General features: G+C 42.1%; 1 protein-coding gene and 1 long non-coding RNA gene across 9 annotated transcripts in view; one reads left to right on the top strand and one right to left on the bottom strand.

Moving 5' to 3' along the window:
• MSANTD2 (Myb/SANT DNA binding domain containing 2) overlaps positions 1-10,793 on the bottom strand; it is a 31,350-nt gene extending 20,557 nt beyond the window's left edge. For all 5 annotated transcript variants that reach the window (XM_078432900.2, XM_078432902.2, XM_078432904.1 and 2 more), the window contains exon 1: positions 10,284-10,793. In XM_078432900.2, coding sequence (XP_078289026.2) covers positions 10,284-10,793 — 510 coding nt within the window. The remainder of the gene's footprint in view (positions 1-10,283) is intronic.
• Positions 10,794-10,830: 37 nt separating this feature from the next.
• LOC132661039 (uncharacterized) overlaps positions 10,831-20,121 on the top strand; it is a 34,836-nt gene continuing 25,545 nt past the window's right edge. For all 4 annotated transcript variants that reach the window (XR_013550056.2, XR_013550054.2, XR_013550055.2 and 1 more), the window contains exons 1-2: positions 10,831-10,987; positions 12,594-12,752. This is a non-coding gene — a long non-coding RNA (uncharacterized LOC132661039). The remainder of the gene's footprint in view (positions 10,988-12,593; positions 12,753-20,121) is intronic.

Here is a 20,121-nt window from a genome sequence, read left to right as displayed (position 1 = left end):
GAATACAGCCAAGAGCACATATATAAAAATAAACTGATGGCTGTTATTCCTAAAATGTCTGAGAATAAACACAGGTTTGTATTTTATACTAAGGAATAACAACACTTCCCACTAAGTGACAAGAGAACACTCACTTGATTAGTGCCAAGAAAAAAAAAGTAAGCATTTCCATTGGCTCTCAAGGACTCTCTCAACTACAACAGGTAAGAATTAAAACAGATTTAAATACATGCCTTTTTCCATTCGCAGACATTTTCCAATGATTTGGAACAGTAGGGGGAAGACTCCGCATAGTTTACAAACTCCAGATATTTGCAACATATGCATACTAGGCCCAGATTTGTTAAGCATTCATCCTGAATACTGAATGCTGTTTCTGCAATGGTCAACAGCAGGCAGAGAAGAACACACTGCATGAACCGCTCCCCAGCCCCAAACCAGGATTAAAGAGTACCCAATAATCAAAGCAGTCCCAACAATCAACTGTTTAAAAGTTAAAGCTCTTTGTGGTCCTGGTCTGTTTTTGAAACTCAAGACATTCTTTCTGCCATTTTTAAGCCTTTTTTAAACATTACATAGATACAACCTTCCAAGAGGGGGGAAAACTGCTCTTCTACCTCAGCCTAGCAGTATGAGCAACTTCCGAGTGCCTGTATGACAATCAATATCTGAAATTGGAGATGTGAATTTTAGTTCTTGCCCTCTGGTAATGTTAGAAAAAAAGAGGGGAAAAAAGAAGGCAGGATCATCACTTCTGAAGTTTAGGGAGATTAGAATCCAAGAGTCTAGAGTACATCTTAGAGGTAACAGAGCTGTGCCAAAATGGTATTTTAGTTGGATTTCACTAGGTTCTAGAACCAACTCTAAAAATTCAGGCAATGAAGCACTGTGATGATCTTTGAGGACTACAACAAAGAATCCTGTGTAAGCTGGTAGAAGATTTAACAAACCCCATAAAATTTTCAGATTCCTAAACAGCCCTGCTGATTTTAGTATATCTGAAATCTATTGTCTTCTGTTTTCATGGCCACTGTTTTATTGTACCTCTTGTCTAGCTTACTGCAAGAAGCCTCTGAGTGATCTTTGTCCTTCCCATCTTACCCTTGCCAATTCATTTTCCACATTACAGCCAGTCCTAGGACCTAAGACTATGTCCACTTCCCAGCTTACAGCTCTTTGATGACTAAGTCTAGGGTCAAGTCTAAACCCCCTAGTACCTCATCTCACCTCTTATGTATGTCTCCAGTCTCATTTCTGATCACTTCCCACCTCCTTTCACCCTCTTCCCTCTAACCTCAGGCTCCAGCTACCTAGAACTACATCACATAAAACATTTCACCAGACTATTGGGGACATGACCTGTTCCAAATTAATGCTTCTGAAGTTTTGATGCCTTAAATCTAAAAGAGCACAATGATTGGAAAAAAAAAAAAAGCCGATGTCACCTCAGTATCTTCTAATTTTCTTTTATCTAACTGCAGGTTATAGCCCACAAGTGGGATGAGTTGGGAAATCAATTTTAGTAGGTTGTGACCACCTTTCTAAACACCCCAAGTGGGAGATAAAGAGACAAGGCACAGGGGATCAAGAAGCGTCGTGGTAAAGAGGACCCAGGGCCAGTGAGGGTGGCTAGGGAGAACAGGGTGAATGGGGAGCTGGTACAGGTTCGAGGGGATGGGTGCAGGGGAGGAGCACTTGAAGACTGCCAGTGTGGGGGACGGGATTGGCTGAGCCCGCGGGCACAGTGCATACATGTGATAACCGGGAGGCGTCGTACCCCACACCAGGTGTTGGCGTACATCAGCAGGACCACGACAAGCAAACCTGGGGTATCCCTGGTCTACTCCATGCCCTCCCACAACGTGTCGCTGAGGCTGCAGGGCCTCCTGGAGAAAGACTCTGGGTCCTCCCGCTGCTCTGTGAATGTGCAAGACCATCGAGGCATAAATAGGAGCCACAGCAGCAAAACTTTAGAACTCAGTGTGCTGGGTAAGTGTGAAGCACACACTTTGCAATACCGCCCCAGCCCCCAGGGAGGTCAGGCAGGTCTCTCCCAAAAGGCTGCCTGTAAAGGTTGGAGGAGGGCAGATGGAGTGACAGAAGAGGGAGGCGGGGAGTGTAGGAGGTGGTGGAGGTGGGGGTCTGTTGGTTCCTGGGGATTGAATTTTTAACCTGTCTCCCTGCTCCAGTTCCTCCAGCTCCTCCGTCCTGCCGTCTCCTGGGTGTGGCCCGTGTGGGGACCAACGTGACCCTGAGCTGCCAGTCCCCCAGGAGTAAGCCAGCTGCCCAATACCAGTGGGAGCGGGCACCCCCATCCGCCCAGGTTTTCTTTGCACCAGTTTTAGGTGAGGGAACTTCTGGAGACAAATGAGTGTGTGGCTGGGGCAGGGAAGGATGAGAGGTACCAGGAGGGGGTGGTTGTGAAAAGGGGAGGCAATGCTGCCAGGTACTGGGGTAGAGGAGGTGTGGTGGTGGTGGTGGTGGAGGAGGACTACGTACCTGTAGGGAGGAGACTAGAGAAAGAGCCTACCAGGTACAGGCAATGTGTTGGGTGTGTTCGTGTGCTGTATACTTATGATACTCGAGAGGACATATGACCTGGTGGTTCTAGAGCCAGATTAGCTGTGCTCGAATATAATAGAACATACCAGAGGGCACTGCACATAGTTAAGTAGCATGTCATTTTGCGGATTAAATAAGTGAATATTTGCAAAGCACCTAGAACAGTGCATGGCACATAGTAAATGTTACAGAAGTGTTGGCTACAATCATTATTATTTTGTGGAAATGTTTCAGTTAAACATATATATTACGTGACTATTAGGCCACAGGGTAAAATATATTTCTTCTTACTATATGTTCAAAAGATGCATTGCTTTGGTTTTTTATTCCAGTATATAAGAATGAGATATGTAATAGATACCTGCACAACTACAATCTAACACTATAAAAAGGTTATCTATCAAAACATATAAATTGTCTAGAATTGGTATGCCCACCATACTGTTATTTCAAAACTATCTGCTCCACCCTTTCTTGGTTCTTTAAGACACCACTAACGAGTCATTTGTAGATTCTAAGTCATACCTTCACCAAATGCCATGCACTATAGCAAACTGTTATTCAGTTGAAAGGCATGACTTTTTTATTTAATTAATTTAATTTTTTTTTTTTTTTTTTTTTAAGTAGGCTCATGACCAGTATGGAGCCCAACACGAAGCTTGAACTCAAGACGCTGAGATCAAGACCTGAGCTGAGGTCAAGAGTGGGACGCTTAAACAACTGAGCCACCCAGGTGCCCCAGAAGGGATGACTTTTTAAACAGCTTACCACTTATAAATCTTCTTTGAGTGAAATAAGTCAGTCAGAGGAAGACAGATATCATATGTTTTCACTCATATGTGGATCTTGAGAAACTTAGAAGACCATGGGGGAAGGGAAGGGGGAAAAAATAGTCACTTATAAATTTTCTGGAACAAATGCGGTATTTGGATGTTTCCAGTTTAAGATTCTTGAACAAAATATATTTTACTATACTGGCAGTTTACACTGTTCTAGGTTATGCTGCCTCTGGTCTTTTACCCCAAGTGCTCATCTCTAACTACCCTCTTCCACTCAGTTCAGTGCACTCTACCTTCAGGATCCACCTCCTGAAAGCCTATGATGACGCGCCTTTCCTGTGTATGCCTCAAGCACCATGAGCTTAATGTCAACGTGTCACACAGACCTTGCTCACAACCCTGTAAGTGGCGCTTTTGTAGTCTGACTCTTTCACTGGAAGGTGGACACTCTGACGGTAAATGGTACACTGCAGCATCTCTAGGACCTACTGCACAAGGCACTCAAATATTTGTGGTGAATAATAATAATAATAATAAAAAAGTCAGTCCCTATTTCAGACTTTAGTATTTGGAGAAACCCTGTGATGAAATCTGTCAGCTGGGTCTGATGAAAGGGAATGGGTAAGATCTCCAAATCCTCCCACAGATTCTTGCACTTTAGCCAAGAGTTAAGCTCCACATCTTTCTCCTGCTTCCTAAGGACAGTGGAATTCAAGGGTCCAGTCCCGCTACGGCTGCCAAGAAAGATATCAGAAAGATGCTCAGAGTTCTAAAGCAGTGGCCTCCCACTGGGGTATTCCTACTCTTTCATGATTAATCAAGGCATCATAAAACCTTAGGGATTCCTGGCATTTCCAGCTGGCATGTATTTCTTACGTGTAAAGCTTGGCCCCTGAATTTAGAATAACCAAAGCAATATAGGTTAGGGATATTGGTTTTCTTTAAATGTTAAGTGGAATATTGTCTGATCATCAACATTCTCAAGATACATTTGATAAAATCTACAGATACGAATGTTGCGTGGATTTTTCAGATTCATAGTACATTACTGAGTACATTTTACAGTCAATGCTCATTTTATTCATCTCATACTAGATTTAATATTTCCTATATCCTATTAACATCCTGTAAACTTTCACCTATAACAAAAAAACTTTAATGTCCATTTTAAAATGTTCAAGAGAGTACAAAAAGTCTTTTGGGAGCACAAAAACAAAGTTTGAATATCATTATTCCAAAGCTGTTCTGGCCAATACAGTAGCCACTGGCTACATATATATGACCATTTAAATTAAAATTAAAGAAAATTAAAAATTCAGTTTCACACCGTCACACTAGCCATAGTTCAAGTGTTCAATAACCACCTGTGGCTAGTGGCTATTGCTCAGTGGCTGATGGACAGTGCAGACAACAGGACACATATATCACATAAAGTTCTATCAGACAGCATTGTCCTAGAAAATCAAGAAGATGACACTGTTTGCCCTAGCTAACTGAGATTATAAGACTTTATTCTGTGCACTAAAAGCTCTTCCTCCCTAGTAGGGTGGACGACCATTTTTCTTTACTTGTATCAAGGTTCCTCCTACTCTGGGGTAAAGAGACAGGGAGGGCAAAAAAAAAGGAACTTTGAGCTTCCCCTAAAGGTTTGAGTATGTAGCTAAGAAAACTGTTTCGTAAAATAGACTTCTTTAATACTCCAAATAACAACTTTTTACCTGCACTGTTCAATATGGTAGCCACTAGCCACATGTGGCATTTATAATTTAAAATTAAATTAATTAAAATGAAACACAATTTAAAATTCAGTTCCTCGGGCACACTAGCCACATTCCAAGGTCTCAACAGCCACAAGTGACTGGTAGCTATCACAATGAACTGTGTTAGATATAGAACATGTCCATCATCACAGAAAGTTTTATTACACAGCACTGTTTGTACTATGTGCTTTCTAAATTCTTTTTTCTTTTTACGTATCATCTTATTGAAGGATCCATAATAACTTCATTCCACTCTTCACTAGATTTCCCCAAATGCCAAGAAATAAACTCAGAAGACTATTCATCCAAAGTTTTAACATGTGCTTGTTAGACCCTCACCTCCTAAACTGAAAGACTGTAAGTGTATGGTCGGTAGTCCAAGATGGTCTATTCCTTTAAGATACACATCAAGCCTCTATCAGACTCACAAGCAGGCAAGCGTTCTGGAACACACAAGCCTCTGGATGACAGTGGCATGGGAACAACAGAAACAGAATATGTAAAAAATGGAAGCAAACAAATCTGACCCAATCTTTCTTGCAAACGATTTGAGTGGTATACCATATTTCTCGGAAATCTTTCAATGACAGTACAGAGGGAACGTCTTGTCTGCAAACACCAGAGAGAAATCCTCAGAGGTGGGTGGAGTCTATTAAAATGCTACACAGGGACACAGGTTATCTGCTGGCTTCAAGCCATCTTTACCTCACTGGCTCTCACAAACAAATGACAAGGCTTGAGGGCTAAAACGAAAGGTCAATATGTAATTTGTCTGCTAAAGCATGAATTTTGTTCTAAAGATTATAACAATTACTAATGAATAAATCTAAGCAATACCCCTAAAACACTGATCATTTTGGTTGCTAGGCAGAAGACTCCCTACCACTTTTAAATTTGTCTGATGAGCAACCAGTACTGATCCAGCAAACACAAGCTTTTTAGGTCATACAATCACCTTGCATTTCATCTCGAGGCAGAGCTAGAAGTACACATCTGTTTCAAAGACATAAAGCCAACTCTCAAGAGGCAAATTTTTGGAGAACACCCAAAAATATGGGACTTGAGAATGAGTTTTGCAGTGCATCAGATTAACTGGCTGAAGTGTGAATACAGCATCTGGCTCAGAAGTGAATGCTTTCATGAATGCCAAGTCTAGATAGATCTTTCAACTACTACAGTATGGACTGTGATGAGATCTCTCCCTCCTTTGAAGTCATCACACTTATTGTCTGCTTTAGTCATATGACACTTAATCAAATACTGCCATCACATACCATCCCTTGTGTTGTCCAGCTTTTAACTCTTTGATGTGTCTATACATACTTCAACTGCACTGTAAGCTCTTTATTTATCCTAACATCTAGCATACAGCCCTGCACATAGTAAGCACTCAAGTTATATGGTGAATGGAGACATGATGAAAAGGCCTATAGAATAAGAGGAAAATCATGCAATCACCAGACAGAAAACCACCCATTTGTTTATCTGGCTCCAAAATTAGGCTGGAATTGTTAGTGGACGGATTTTCTTGATTTTCTTCTGGCAAACGAACAAAAAAAGCAGCAAAACTTCAGAACCAAACAGTAATCTGTGCAGTAAGGCAGTATCAAACACATCCATTTCCAAATGACTGAACGAATACCAATAAATGGACATGTCGGACTTCAAAATGAAACTCTTTGCAGCAATAAACAAATGTTTATATCTGACTTTAAGCTAAAACCCTGTGCACTTAGAAATATACACATTCACTTAGATAGCATGCAAAAATAGTACTTTGGTAGCAAAATCCAAGAACTATTAATTTCAAAATTTACAATTTCAATAGATAAGAAGTCTAAAACAGTCCAAAAAAGGGAAGTGATATGTTTTTCAGGTTATTCAGGAAGGTAGCCAGGGAAGAGGCTGGGATGGGACTCAGCTTTCTGATGCCTTCTTGTGATGAGATGAAGGCTGCTACCTCAACGTACTGAAACTATGATTAAAGGAAAGTTTCCTGGAAAAACCGAAGTTCCTATATACCTCTTCCCTCCTTTCAAACTTGGAAGAAATTGTTTACTGAGTTTTCATAATTGCATTTTAATGCATATTTCAAATGCATTGAGCCAGAAATTTAATGGACACACAGGATATTCCTTCCCTGTGACCCTCTGACATGAATTCACATTTAAGTGAGCACATTAGTCCGTACAAAAAGTTCCTCATGGTCCATATCTTACTGTACTTTTTCTATTGTGTGAAATTCAAAGCACAAAGATTGTTGAATTTCTTTTTGCAGTTCTCATCAAGACAATAAAGTAAAAGAAGAGCTTTCCGGTTGCGCCTGGGTGGCTCAGTCGGTGAAACGTCCGACTCTTGATCTTGGCTCAGGTCATGATCTCAGAGTTCGTGATATGGAGCACTGAGTCGGGCTCCGGGCTGACAGCATGGAGCCTGCTTGGGATTCTTTCTCTCCCCCTTTTTCTCTCAAAAATAAATAAATAAACTTAAAAAACAAGAAGAAGAGATTTCCGAATTACTCATTCTGAATAAGCATTTCTGAAACTGGGATCTAAAGATTTGCTTTCAGGTATCTGAGACTCTCTGAGAATTTTTTAAAGTTGTGTTTTTATTTTCATAAACATACTCTGTCTGGATTACTTGGGGACATCCACCTCATAACTGTGTAAGGCTACGGTGTCAGTGACGACATTTGCTTCTTTGCTTAAGATTACATTTATACTAAGTCTTCTAGAGGGACAGAGCTTAGTATTCAATGAAACATTTTTCAAACTGGGTTTCAGTCTCTGTCTTTGAATTAAAGTCTGAGTAACACTGATCTAGATCTCTATACTTTCCAAAGTTCTCCTTCTAGACTGTATTTGATAAATTTAATAAATATGTGTCCAGTGTCTACTATGTGCTAGGCACGGAAATATGGCAGTGAATAAGAGAAACCAGAACTTGTCCTTACAGAGCTTACATTCTGGCAGGAAAGACCAACATTGTTAATGAAGAAATCTGGTTCCTTGGTTGAAATCACTTAACAAGTAGAGAAAAAAAAATACATACAGTTATCTGCCCTCCTGTCACCTACAACTGCTGATCAGAGTGGACAGTGGATTCACTGTCAACATGTTCTCAAAATATTCTAAGAGCTTGAGGTCAATTTGGTCTTATCTGTTTGACATCAGGTGAACAGATCCTCTTTTAAAAATTCTTCAGGGGGGCAGCTGGGTGGCTCAGTCGGTTAAGCGTCTGACTCTTGATTTCGGCTCAGGTCATGATATCATGGTTTTTGAGTTTGAGCCCCGCTTCCAACTCTGCGTGACAGCATGGAGCCTGCTTGGGATTCTCTCTCTGCTCCTCCCCTGCTCATGCTCGCTCTCTCTCTCTCAAAATAAATAAACATTTAAAAAATTAAAAACAATTCTTCAGAGAAGCTCAATCTCCTTTCCTTGCTTTAGGTTATGCTTCTCATAAGTGGACAAAGACGCAACTAGCTATTTTCTGGTTGTTTGAGAAACAGTTTTATGGAGAGATTTATATTCATTGAGGTTTTGATTGCACAACACTTTACCCTTTTGATTGGGAAATTTCTATGGACAAAATCAATCAAGCCAAAACAGTTACAAATGCCTAAGTACACTTCTAAACTCATGAAAAGTTCATGGGTGGATGCTAACCAGCACGGTGCAAAAACTCGCAGAAACTTAACCTTAATGACCTTGAAATTGAATTTATAACTTTATTCTTTAATAGAACAATCAATGAGATTCAGAACACAGTGGCTCCTATTAGCTACTACTTTAATCCTGTCTATAAACTACTACTTTAATGACACCCTTGTTAAGGGGGTATAAAAAGAGAGGGTCGTAAGAAGACCTAAATGTAAACATTACCAAGTAAACCAATTCAATTCTGTAATTGAGAAGTGGGTGCCAAATTCCCTGAACGACAGTCAATAAGTTTGAAATATCTTAGTTTCTGGACCAAATTTTCTAAGCGACAATGTCCCGGGATGAACACTACTTGAGCCAAGATCTCTCCAACTTTGGAACAATCTCCTCCATTAGCGTGATTGTGATTGTTCTCACTGGGTTTTTACCCAAGGAGCTGGGGGGGAAAGTGCCATCCCTGCCAGAAGAGAAGTACACAGATACTATGACTATTAACAAGAAGTAGTTCATTGAAAACTGGGAGAAAGATTCCTACCAGAATCTTTTAGCAGATACTATGACAAGGGAACTAGCTTACCTAAAAGACAACTCCCTCTCTGCCAATAATACAAATCTGAAAGCCTAAAGGTCAAAACAAACAACGGAAAGATAACCTGGCTGGTGGTAAAAATTTCTAGCCCAAATTAAGCCTCTGTACCTGAACACTCAGATCCACAGATAGCCAGATGCACACTGAGAGCTTTACTTTTCACCACATCCGGCACAATAACTAAAGCAGGGAAAAACTGGCTTTCGTGAAGGAGCTTAGTCAGAAACATAGAAGGGCCTCAAGCCAACCTAACTCTGGAGACATCGACACTCTACAAATTCCAGACCAACTCTCAGCCAGGCTAACTTTAATTGTGCCCCTAACTCCGCGATAACAATACACTATCTGACTACAACCGAGCCTCTTCAATTCTCCAAAGCATCTCAAGTCTTATCCTTCGAAGCTCAAGTTAGAAAAGCAAGGCGACTGACACAAAGGCCAGTCGTCCAAAGGCGCTTTTTGCGTGGCTCTGCACTGCCACTCATTTGAAAATTCCTAAACTGAGGGCTCACCGGCCCCCCTCTTCTATCCTTCCTCAATTCCGCCCCGGCTGGTAAGCCTCGGCCTGGGAGCCCCTCAGCCTGGAACAAAGCGAGGGGCCCCGGCGGTGGGGGCGAGAGGCGCCAGCGACACGGGAACTGCCGCACAGCGCACAATGAGAAACTACCAACTTCAGAGCGTAGGAACATCAATTGGCAAGAAAGAGGGGCGGCGGCAGGCACGCCCAACTTCAAACTCAGGAAACCTACGGGCTGGCGGCCATCTGGAAAAAAGCCCCCTTCCCAGGGAAAGAAGAAAAAGGCGGAGGAGATGCGAATCGCCCACCGGGCCCCGGAGGGGAGCCCTGAGCTCAGACCGGCCCCCGCCCCCGAGGCCCGCTTCCCCGCCTTCTCTCTGCCTCTGGTTCGCTGCCCCAGGCCGGGCGGCCGGTTACCTTGATGCGCTCCCGGCACTGGGAAGGGGTCCGCTCGTAGCCCAGCTCGGCCAGGGCCCGGGACACGCGCTCGTACATGGCTGGCCCAGGGGCCTTGCTGCCGAACACCGTGCCGGCTCCCTCCAGCTGCTGGTACCGCGCCTCCACCAGCCGCTCGTTGCCCCATACTGCGATGAGCGCGTTCGTCTCGGCCGGCGTCCACGACATGCCCCGGCAGGCGGCGGCGGCGGCTGCCGCAGCCCCGCCACCGCCGCCACCAGGGGAGAAGGAGACCGAGGACGAGGCGGCGCTGCGGCCCCCCAGCCCCAGCCCGAGACCCCCAGACGCCGCTGCCCCCGAGCCCGTCGCACTGCCCGGCCCGAGCGGGGAGGCACCCCGAGGCGTGGAAGGGTCGGACAGCGATGGATTTCCGTCGCTCAGGCCACCAGGAGAAGCCGGGGAGAGCACCTCCATCTTCGGGATTTTTAGCGGCGAGTTGGCGGGCAGCTCCGAGCCACAGGGCGCAGCCATCTTCCAAGCGGCCGCCGCTGCACCGCCCGGAAGTGACGCGCCCGCGCATCCGGCCGCCGCGGTCTCCGGGGCTGCCCTCGGGCCTGGCTCGCCCGAGGGCGGGCGGCTACGGGCCCCTGCTGCCGAACGGAGGCCGTCCGCTTCCCCCGGCCTCTCTCCGCGGGCCCTACCGCGCCGCCCGCTCCTCTCCCGGGGTGAGGGGCGGGGATGAGGCGCGCCGAAGCCCCGAGCTGACGAGAAGGGTGGGGGCATGAGGGCGCTGGTGTGAGGAACAGATTGGAGCCTTCCCACTTCCTCTCCAATCTCAGCCCCCGGGAGGAGGGGTGAGGCCCGCGAGGGGGCCCAGAGTTAAGGAGGACTTGACCATTTCCCTCGCTCTCTCTCTTCTCTCCCTCCGCTCTGCCTCCCCTCCCTCTGAGCTGGCCTCGGGGCGCCGAGGCTGACGTCCAGGGCGGAGACTGGGGAAACCTGCCGAGGGCTTCTCCGGGAAGCGCCGAGGCTGAAGGAGAGCATTTCTGGGGGAGGCTTTAAAAAGCAGTTGTGGACCAGGGTTAGAGTTGGTTCGCTGTGGCTTTTCGAGAAACCCTTGCGCCATTATTTGAGGAACAGCAACTCTGGCTCCAGTTAAGATCTGTTTTCCAGTTAGCCTGGGTAGGTGTGACCATGTGTAGAAAAACTTAGATGTCTTTATCGCGTCTGTACTTTGTAGTTTAAACATGTAGGAACTCTGGGGCCCGGCAGAAAAGTTACTTTCCAAAACCATTCTCCATCATCCCTGATTTGGAAGTTGCCTCGTTTTCCTACTGTATTTCACACCCTGGAGTGTAAGGAGTTTGAAAAGACGGCTGCCAATTATGGCAGCTCTTGTGACCTCTGGTAATTAGTTTATCAGCCGTTCCTGAATACTCCTCAAAGTGCTGCAGTTTAATGAACATTAGCACGCCAAAGCCAATAGTAGCTGTAAGGTATTTCAATAATCTTCAAAGCCAAATATCTGATTGTTTATCTTGAATCCTTAACTTAAAAGCCTCAGCGGATCTTTTTCAAATATGTGGAATTTTTTTTGGAAAGCAAATATTTGTTAGGTTTTTAAAAGAAAATGGAGCTGAGGGGGTGCCTGGGTGGCTCAGTCCCTCAAGTGTCCGAGTCCTGATCTCAGCTCAGGTGTTGAGTTCAGGGTGGTGAGTTCAAGTCCCCTATTGGGCTCCTGCCCGGTGTGGAAACAATGAATGAATGAATGAATGAATGAATGAATAGATAAATAAATATAGAGCTGAGGTCAGCTACGCCCTAGAATCACACTAAGAGAATAATATGCTTAGAAAGCCAAAGGAATAAGCAGTAGGGATGAAGTAGAGGAGGTAACCGTCTCTATCATATTAAAAGGCCCCCATAGTTTTCAGTATGAGGAATCGTAAAGAAGTTCCAGAATTTATGCTATATTTTCCTCTTTTTCTAAGAAAAAGATATGGTCAAACACCTTGGTGAAGAGTATGGATTCTATGGGAGTTGGGAAGGGGTTAAAAAAAAAAAAAAGTTTGGATTCTAGAGTCGAAATGCCTGGCTTCAAATTCCAGTTGTGCAACCTCAGCCAATTTAGTTAAGCAATCTCTCAGTACCTTGCTTTCTTCATTTATAAAATGGGGATGACCTCACAGCATTGTTATGAGAATTAAATGGGTTGATACAGGTAAAGCCCTTAGAAGGGTGCCTGGTTCACAGTAAACGTTAGATGAACATTAGCTATTATCTCATTTGGGCTATGTGACAGTCCTCTCTTCTGCACGATTTCACTTTCAGGGTTTCAGTTGCCAGTGCCAAAAGGCAGTCAGGAAGCAGATCGTCCTGATTTATGGCCAGAAGGTCAATAGCCTAAAGCTATCTCACAATGCCTCTGTCAGTCACTTCTCTTCATCTCATGGTGTAGGCAGTATCTCATCTCACATCATCGCAGGAAGGGTGAGTACAGTACGATAAGGTATTTTGAGAGAGGAACCACATTCACATAACTTTTGTTACAGTACGTTGTTATAATTGGGCTATTGTTATTGTCATTAATCTCTAACCATGGCTAATTTATAAATTAAACTTTATCTTAGGTATGTATGTATATGAAAGAACATAGTACATGTAGAGTTGGGGACTATGTGTGCTTTCAGGCATCCACTGGGGGTCTTGGACCAATCCTCTGTGGATAAGGAGGACTACTGTAGGTTAGTTAATAGAGACTCTTTCCTTTGTCGCTTTCTCTCCACCACTAGCTTTCAGTGTCTTCATTTTCAGTTCTTTTAAGGGCTCTTATGGCATCTCAAACACCTGTCAAAGCAAAATTCACTCTTATTCCACCCAACAGTACGTTTTTTAATGTCATAAGGTATTTAATGTGCATGAAAGGGGAGAGTCATGCCTAAATCAGAGACCCCGAAGAGTTTTAAAATCACTGCTTATCCTGCTCTCATTTTCCCAGGAGCCTGAAAAAGAGCCTCCCTCCTTCTTTTGTTAATTCTGGATGATTCTCAAATCAACTCTGACTCATGCAGGAAGCCTTCCTAGATAAAGTGGGTTGACTGGGAAGTCTCCCTTCCCACAAACTTCTGTTTCTAGACATTATTTCTATATGCCCCCCCCCTTTATTCCCACAGCTCATCAGTCTATCCAATGAGAAAAAGTGTCAAAAATAAAATTTCCAGTAATATCCTGAGGTTACAATTAATTCAATAACATAAAAGCCATTAATATGTACTACACAGTATGGAGGCATTGCTGCATAGGCAACCTGGATCATGTGCTTGTCATGCTGGCTAACCATGGCTGATCCTGGATTCCTGGAGCTGTGTGATGTGCTCCTTCAAGGCTTCATAGTTCAATCAGAATTTCTGGAATGTGTTTGAAGTAATGTACTACACTTTTTGTGGATTCAAATGATAGCATGAGTAGATGAAAAACCTATTTGAGAGATAATGTATACAATGTCTCAAAATAATGTGCAAAAGAGGTCAGACCGATACAGAGTCATCAACCTGTAATCCCCTTTAATTGCATCATCCCCTTTTCCATTTCCTCCACAATCTATGCCCAGTATTTGTTTTCTCAACTTTTCGTTCTTTTTTCCCCCCGTTGATTATCTTCCCTATGCTGTATCTTTTATTCCCATGACCTGTTCATTCCATAACTAGAAGCCTGAATCTTCCCTTCCCCTACATCTCTTTTGTGCGTTTCCTTACCTCCCTCCCCTCCAGCAACCATCACTTTGTTTTCTGTATTTATGAGTCTGTTTCTGCTTTTTGTTTGCTTGTTTGTTTGGTTTGTTTTTTGGATTCCAAATATACGTGAAACCATATGCTATTTGTCTTTGACTTAATTCACTTGGTATTATACTCGCTAGGTCTATTCATGTTGTCACAAAGGGCAAGATCTCATCCTTTTTATGGATGAGTAATATTCAATTGTGTATATACCATGTCTTCTTTATCAATTCATCTGTCAATGGACACTTGGGTTGCTTCCATATCTTGGCTATTGTAAATAATGCTTCAATAAACATAGGGGTGCATGTAACTTTTCAAATTGGTGCTTTCATTTTCCTTTGGGTAAGTACCCTATTGTGGAATTATTAGATTGTATGGTATTTCTGTTTTAGTTTTTTGAGGAAATTCCATACCATTTTTCTCAGTGGCTATACCAATTTACATTCCCACCAACAGTGCATGAGGGTTCCTTTATCTCCACATCCTCCTCAACACTTATTTCTTGTCTTTTTTACTCTAATTTTTTTAATGTTTATTTATTTTTGAGAGAGAGAGAGACAGAATGCGAGTGGAGGAGAGGTAGAGAGACAGGGAGACACAGAATCTGAAGCAGGCTCCAGGTTCTGAGCTGTCAGCACAGAGCCTGATGCAGGGCTTGAACTCACAGACAGTGAGATCATGACCTGAGCTGAAGTTGGACTAACCAACTGAGCCACCCAGGCGCCCCTCTTGTCTTTTTTATTCTGGCCATTCAGGCAGGTATAAGGTGATAATCTCATTGTGGTTTTGATTTCCGTTTCCCTGATGATTAGTGATGTTGAGTATCCTGTCATGTGTGTGTTGGCCATCTGTATATTTTCTTTGGAAATGTCTGTTCAGGTCCTGTGCCCAGTTTGTAAAGGGATTATTTGTGGAGTTTTTGGGTATTGAGTTGTATAAGTTCTTTATATAGTCTGCATATGAACCCTTTTCAGATGTATCACTTGCAAATATCTTCTCCCACTTAGTAGTAGCCTTTTCATTTTGTCGACGGTTTCCTTCACTGTGCAGAAGCTTTTTGATGTCGTCCCTGTAGTTTATTTTTGTGTTTGTTTCCCTTGCTTTAAGAGACATATCTAGAACAATGTTGTTATGGCTGATGTCAAAGAAATTACTGCCTACGTTCTATTTTAGGAGTTTTGTGGTTTCAGGTCTCACATTTAGGTCCTTAATCCATTTTGAGTTTAGTTTAAAAGAAAGTGGTCCAGTTTCATTTTTTTGCATGTGGCTGTCCAGTTTTCCCAGCACTATTTGTTGAAAAGACCATCTATTTCCCAGTGCATATTCCTCTGTGCCCAGTGTTTGTATTTCCAACTTTTGTCTGAAGCCTCTCCTAATCAGTTGGACAAAAGTTCTCCGTCTAGTACCCACTCACACAATTTAGCATTTCACATTAATGTTTTCTGTTTCAAAAGCTTTATTCATTCTGTTACATACTTACTCCCTTGCTGTGTTTTATGACTGTCAGTGTGTTTGCTGTTTCATCTTTTTTTCCCTTCATATTCCACATCAAGTCCTGTTACCTCTGAAATCTTTCCTAAATCTGACTACTTCTCAACTCTAGCCTCCATCATGTCTTTCCTGGACAACTGGACTTTCTATGTGCACACTTGTCTGCTTACACAGTAGCCAAGGTGAATTTGGTTTTTTAAAACTTATTTCTTGTGAAATGTAACATGAATACAGAGGAGTATATGAAACATACATGTACAACTACTGTATGGTTTATTATAAAGCAAATAGTGCATAGCCACAATCAAGTCAAAGAAATAGAATGTAGATAGCACTCTAGAAGCTTTGCCCCATAATCCCTTCCCAATGTTAAACCCTTATCTCCCTTATAGAGATAACCACTATACTGACTTGCCTTTCTTTATAATTTTGTCACTGTATCTCATCCACCCAAGCACTGTCAGAAAGGAATGTAGGCCCACCTTGCCAAGCTTCCAACTTTTAAGGAAGGCCAGAAGTCTGGCTTTTAAATTTTTTTAAATTTAATTTTAAAATGTTGCATTATTTTTTTTTTTAATTTTTTTTTCAACGTTTTTTATTTATTTTTGGGACAGAGAGAGACAGAGCATGAACAGGGGAGGGGCAGAGAGAGAGGGAGACACAGAATCGGAAACAGGCTCCAGGCTCCGAGCCATCAGCCCAGAGCCTGACGCGGGGCTCGAACTCACAGACCGCGAGATCGTGACCTGGCTGAAGTCGGACGCTTAACCGACTGCGCCACCCAGGCACCCCTGCATTATTTTTTTAAAAATATGGCACTGCAGAAAAAACAAATCTTTGCTGGTCGAACCCCTCCCCCCAAAAAACAATAATTTTACCATTGTATCCTACATCACTAAAAGTTTTTCCTGGTTTTGATTTTTTTTTTTTTTTTTTTTTTTGTAAGTGAAATTACATGTATTATATATCTGGCTTCTTTCATTCAGTATTATGTTTTTAATTAAGAGTCATCTATTCTGTATGAGGCTACAGTTTATTCATTTTCATTGCTGTAAAATACTCTTATTTTATGAATACGTCAAATTTTATTTATCCATCCTACTATTGAATTTTGGGCTGTTTCTAATTTAGGATATTATGAAAAATGCTGCTACAAACATTCTTGTCCATGTCTCCCAGCGCATATGGTCATGAGTATATGCCTTCCTCCCTCTCTTCTTCTCTTCCTTCTTTCCATGTGTATACCCAATTATTCCAACTCCATTTTCTGAAAAGACCATCCTTTCCCTCCTCCTTTTGCAATGCTATCTTTGACTTAAATCGAGTGTCCATATGTGCATGGGTCTGTTTCTGGGCTCTTATATTACATTGGTCTATTTGTCTGTCTATTTTTCTGTGTTCCCTGCCACAATATCACACTGCCACAATAATGAGTCACACTGGCTTTATAATAAGGCTATGTCAAGTCGAGAAAGTCCTTCCTCCTCCTCTTCCTTTTCTTCCTCCTCCTTTTTCAAGAGTGGCTTTCTATTCTTGATCCTTAATATTTCCATATACATTTTAGAATTAGCTTATCAAGTTCTACAGAAAAAGCTGTGGGCATTTTGATTGGTATTACACTGAATCTATAGACCAATTTGAGAAAAACTGACATCTTTATAATAATTGGTCTTACAGTCCTTGAAAATGATGTCTCTTCAGGTGCCTGGGTAGCTCAGTTGGTTGAGCGTCTGACTCTTGATTTCAGCTCAGGTCATGATCCCAGAGTTGTGGGATTGAGCTGCACATTGGGCTCCCCACTGGGATCGAGCCCTTCGTCAGGCTCCGCACTGAGCATGGGGCATGCTTAAGATCGCCTCTCCCCGTGCCTCTATCCTCTACTCACACTCTCTCTTTCTAAAGAAAAAGAAAAAGAAAAAAAGAAAAGGAAATGATATCTCTTGGGATGTATCCTTGGAATGATATCCCTTCATTAGTCGTTAGTTTCTCTCAATAAAATTTTATAGTTTCCTACACAAAGGTCCTATACACTTTGTTGGATTTATCCCTGGGTGGTTGGTATATTTTTTAACACTCTTATAAATGGTATCATTTCTTAAATTTTATTCTCTAATTGTTTTTGCTGGTATGTAAAAATACAATTGATTCTTGAGTGTTTATTTTGTACCTAGTAATCTTGATGGAACAGTCTTTTAAAACTGTAAATCATTACATGTCATTCCCTTGTTAAAAACCCACCAATGGCTTCTTATTATAAAAATATAATCCAAACTCTTCGCAGTGACCATGGTGATTTTAAAACATGTTCACATGTTATTTGACTCTCTTCCAACAGGAAGGTGAGTCTGCATTCCCTCCCCTTGGACCTGGGTGAATCTTTGTGATTGCCTGAATGAACCAGAAGTGGTAGAAGGGACACTGTGTGACTTTCAGGGATAGGTTTAGAAATACCCTGAAGCTTCTGCCAGTTTCTCTTGCTCTGAAAACCTCTAGCTACCATGTAAGAAATTGAGCTACCCTATGTCCATGTGGACAGAGAAAGCCAAGGAGCCAGAAATGTTCCAGCCTCCAGTTATTGTGTACCTAGCCAGACATGTGAATGCAGAAGCTCTGAGACAATCCTAGCCTCAGCCACCACCTGACTGTACCCACATGAGAGACCCTAGCAAGAGCTGCCTAGCTGACCCCAGGTATCCCCAGATTCATGGGCAAAATTAATGATTGTTGTTGTTCTGTGCCACTAACTTCTAGGGTGTTTTGTTATGCAGTGATAGGTAATTGGAACAATGGTCTACAAGGCCCTTTTTACTCTAAGCTCAATCTACCTACCTCACCAACCTCATCTCCCACTCCAGCCACACTGGCCTTATATATGTCCTATCAAACAAGTCAAGCTTATTTCTGTTTTGAGGCCTTTGGGATGATCATAGATCCTTTGTCTTAGAACACTCTTATCTTAACTCTTTAAGTGGTAGCCTCCTTCTCATAATTCATCTCCTCAAACATGAATCACCTCCCTAGAGATGTCTTTCTATCTGCCTCTCTACCACATTACTATCTTATTTTATCAATACACATTTTCCAGGGTACTCAGTCGGTTAAGCGTCTGACCTCTGCTCAGGTCATGATCTTGTGGTCTGTGAGTTCGAGCCCCGCGTAGGGCTCTGTGCTAACAGCTCAGAGCCTGGAGCCTCCTTCAGATTCTGTGTCTCCGTCTCTCTCTGCCCCTCCCCCATTCACACTCTCTCTCTCAAAAATAAATAAAAATTTTAAAAATACACATTTTCCAAAATCATTTATTTATGCATATTTATTTTGCTTTCATGTATTTATTGTTTGCCCTCCCCCTCTAGAATGTAAGCTGTTTGAAGCCCAAGAGTGTCCATTTTGTTCTCTTCTAATAGGTCCAACACTTAGAATGGTGTCAGGCAGGTTTCACTATCAACAAAGATGGAGTAACAGGGACTAGACATACCCTCCTATCTTAAGTAGCTAGAAAACCAGACAAAATATATGAAACAATGGATTTCAAGGCAATGGTACAACCACTTACAAATCTAATCATAGTCTTACTATGAGATCTAATGGTGGTGCTTACATGCACACAAACACCTGCATGTGAATGTTTGTAACAGCCTTATTCGTAATTGTCCAAACCAGAAAGCAACCAAGAAGTCCTTCAATAGGTGAATGGAAAAAAATAAAACAAAATAAAAAACTGGTACATCCACACAACGAACAAAGGAAATGAGCTATCAAGCCATGAAAAGACATAGAGGAATGCATATTGCTAAGTGAGAGAAGCCAGTCTGAAAAGCTACATGATTCCAACTATATGATGTTTTGGAAAAGGCAAAACAATGGAGACAATGAGGAAAGACCAAGAACGGTGGTTGCCAGAGGTTGGGCAGGAAGGGAGGAAGGGATGGATAGGTGGAGCACAGGATCTTTAGGGCAGTGAAAATATTCTGTATGATACTGACATATACATGGATACTGACGTTATACATTTGCCAAAACCCATACAATTCTGGGACATAAAGGGCAGATGCTAATGTAAACTGTGGCCTTTAATTAATAGTAAGGTTTCAGGACCAGTTCATCAATTGTGACAAATGTACCAGGATAGCAAGATGTTAATAATAGGGGAAACTGCAGGGCGAGGAGGACTGTCCATACTTTCTGTTCAGTTTTTCTGTAAACCTAAAGCTGCTCTCTCTGCAGGAAAAAAAAAATGTCTATTAATAATTTATTGAAAAATAGGCTTCCATACAATTTATTAACTTTTAAAAGGGTTGAAATAATATGCAACAGGGTTTAATACTGCCTGTATCTAATTCTGGTTTTCATTTTGCTGTTGATCTTTGTTTTCTCACAAAGAAAAAAAATGATGGTTCTGTGATACCTAAGAAAACAAAATAAACTCAGTTATTTTTTAATTAATTTTTAAATTTTTATTTATTTTAATATTTTATTTATTTAGTTAACACACATGTTACATTAGTTTCAGGTGTACAACATAGTGATTCCGCAAGTTTAAACATTATGCTGTGCTCACCACAAGCATAGCTACCATATGTTGCCCTACA

The sequence above is a fragment of the Panthera onca genome, chromosome D1 (genome assembly GCF_046562875.1).
Source record: "Panthera onca isolate mPanOnc1 chromosome D1, mPanOnc1 haplotype 2, whole genome shotgun sequence".
Classification (NCBI taxonomy): domain Eukaryota; kingdom Metazoa; phylum Chordata; class Mammalia; order Carnivora; family Felidae; genus Panthera; species Panthera onca.
This window is presented reverse-complemented; position numbering and strand designations above follow the sequence as displayed.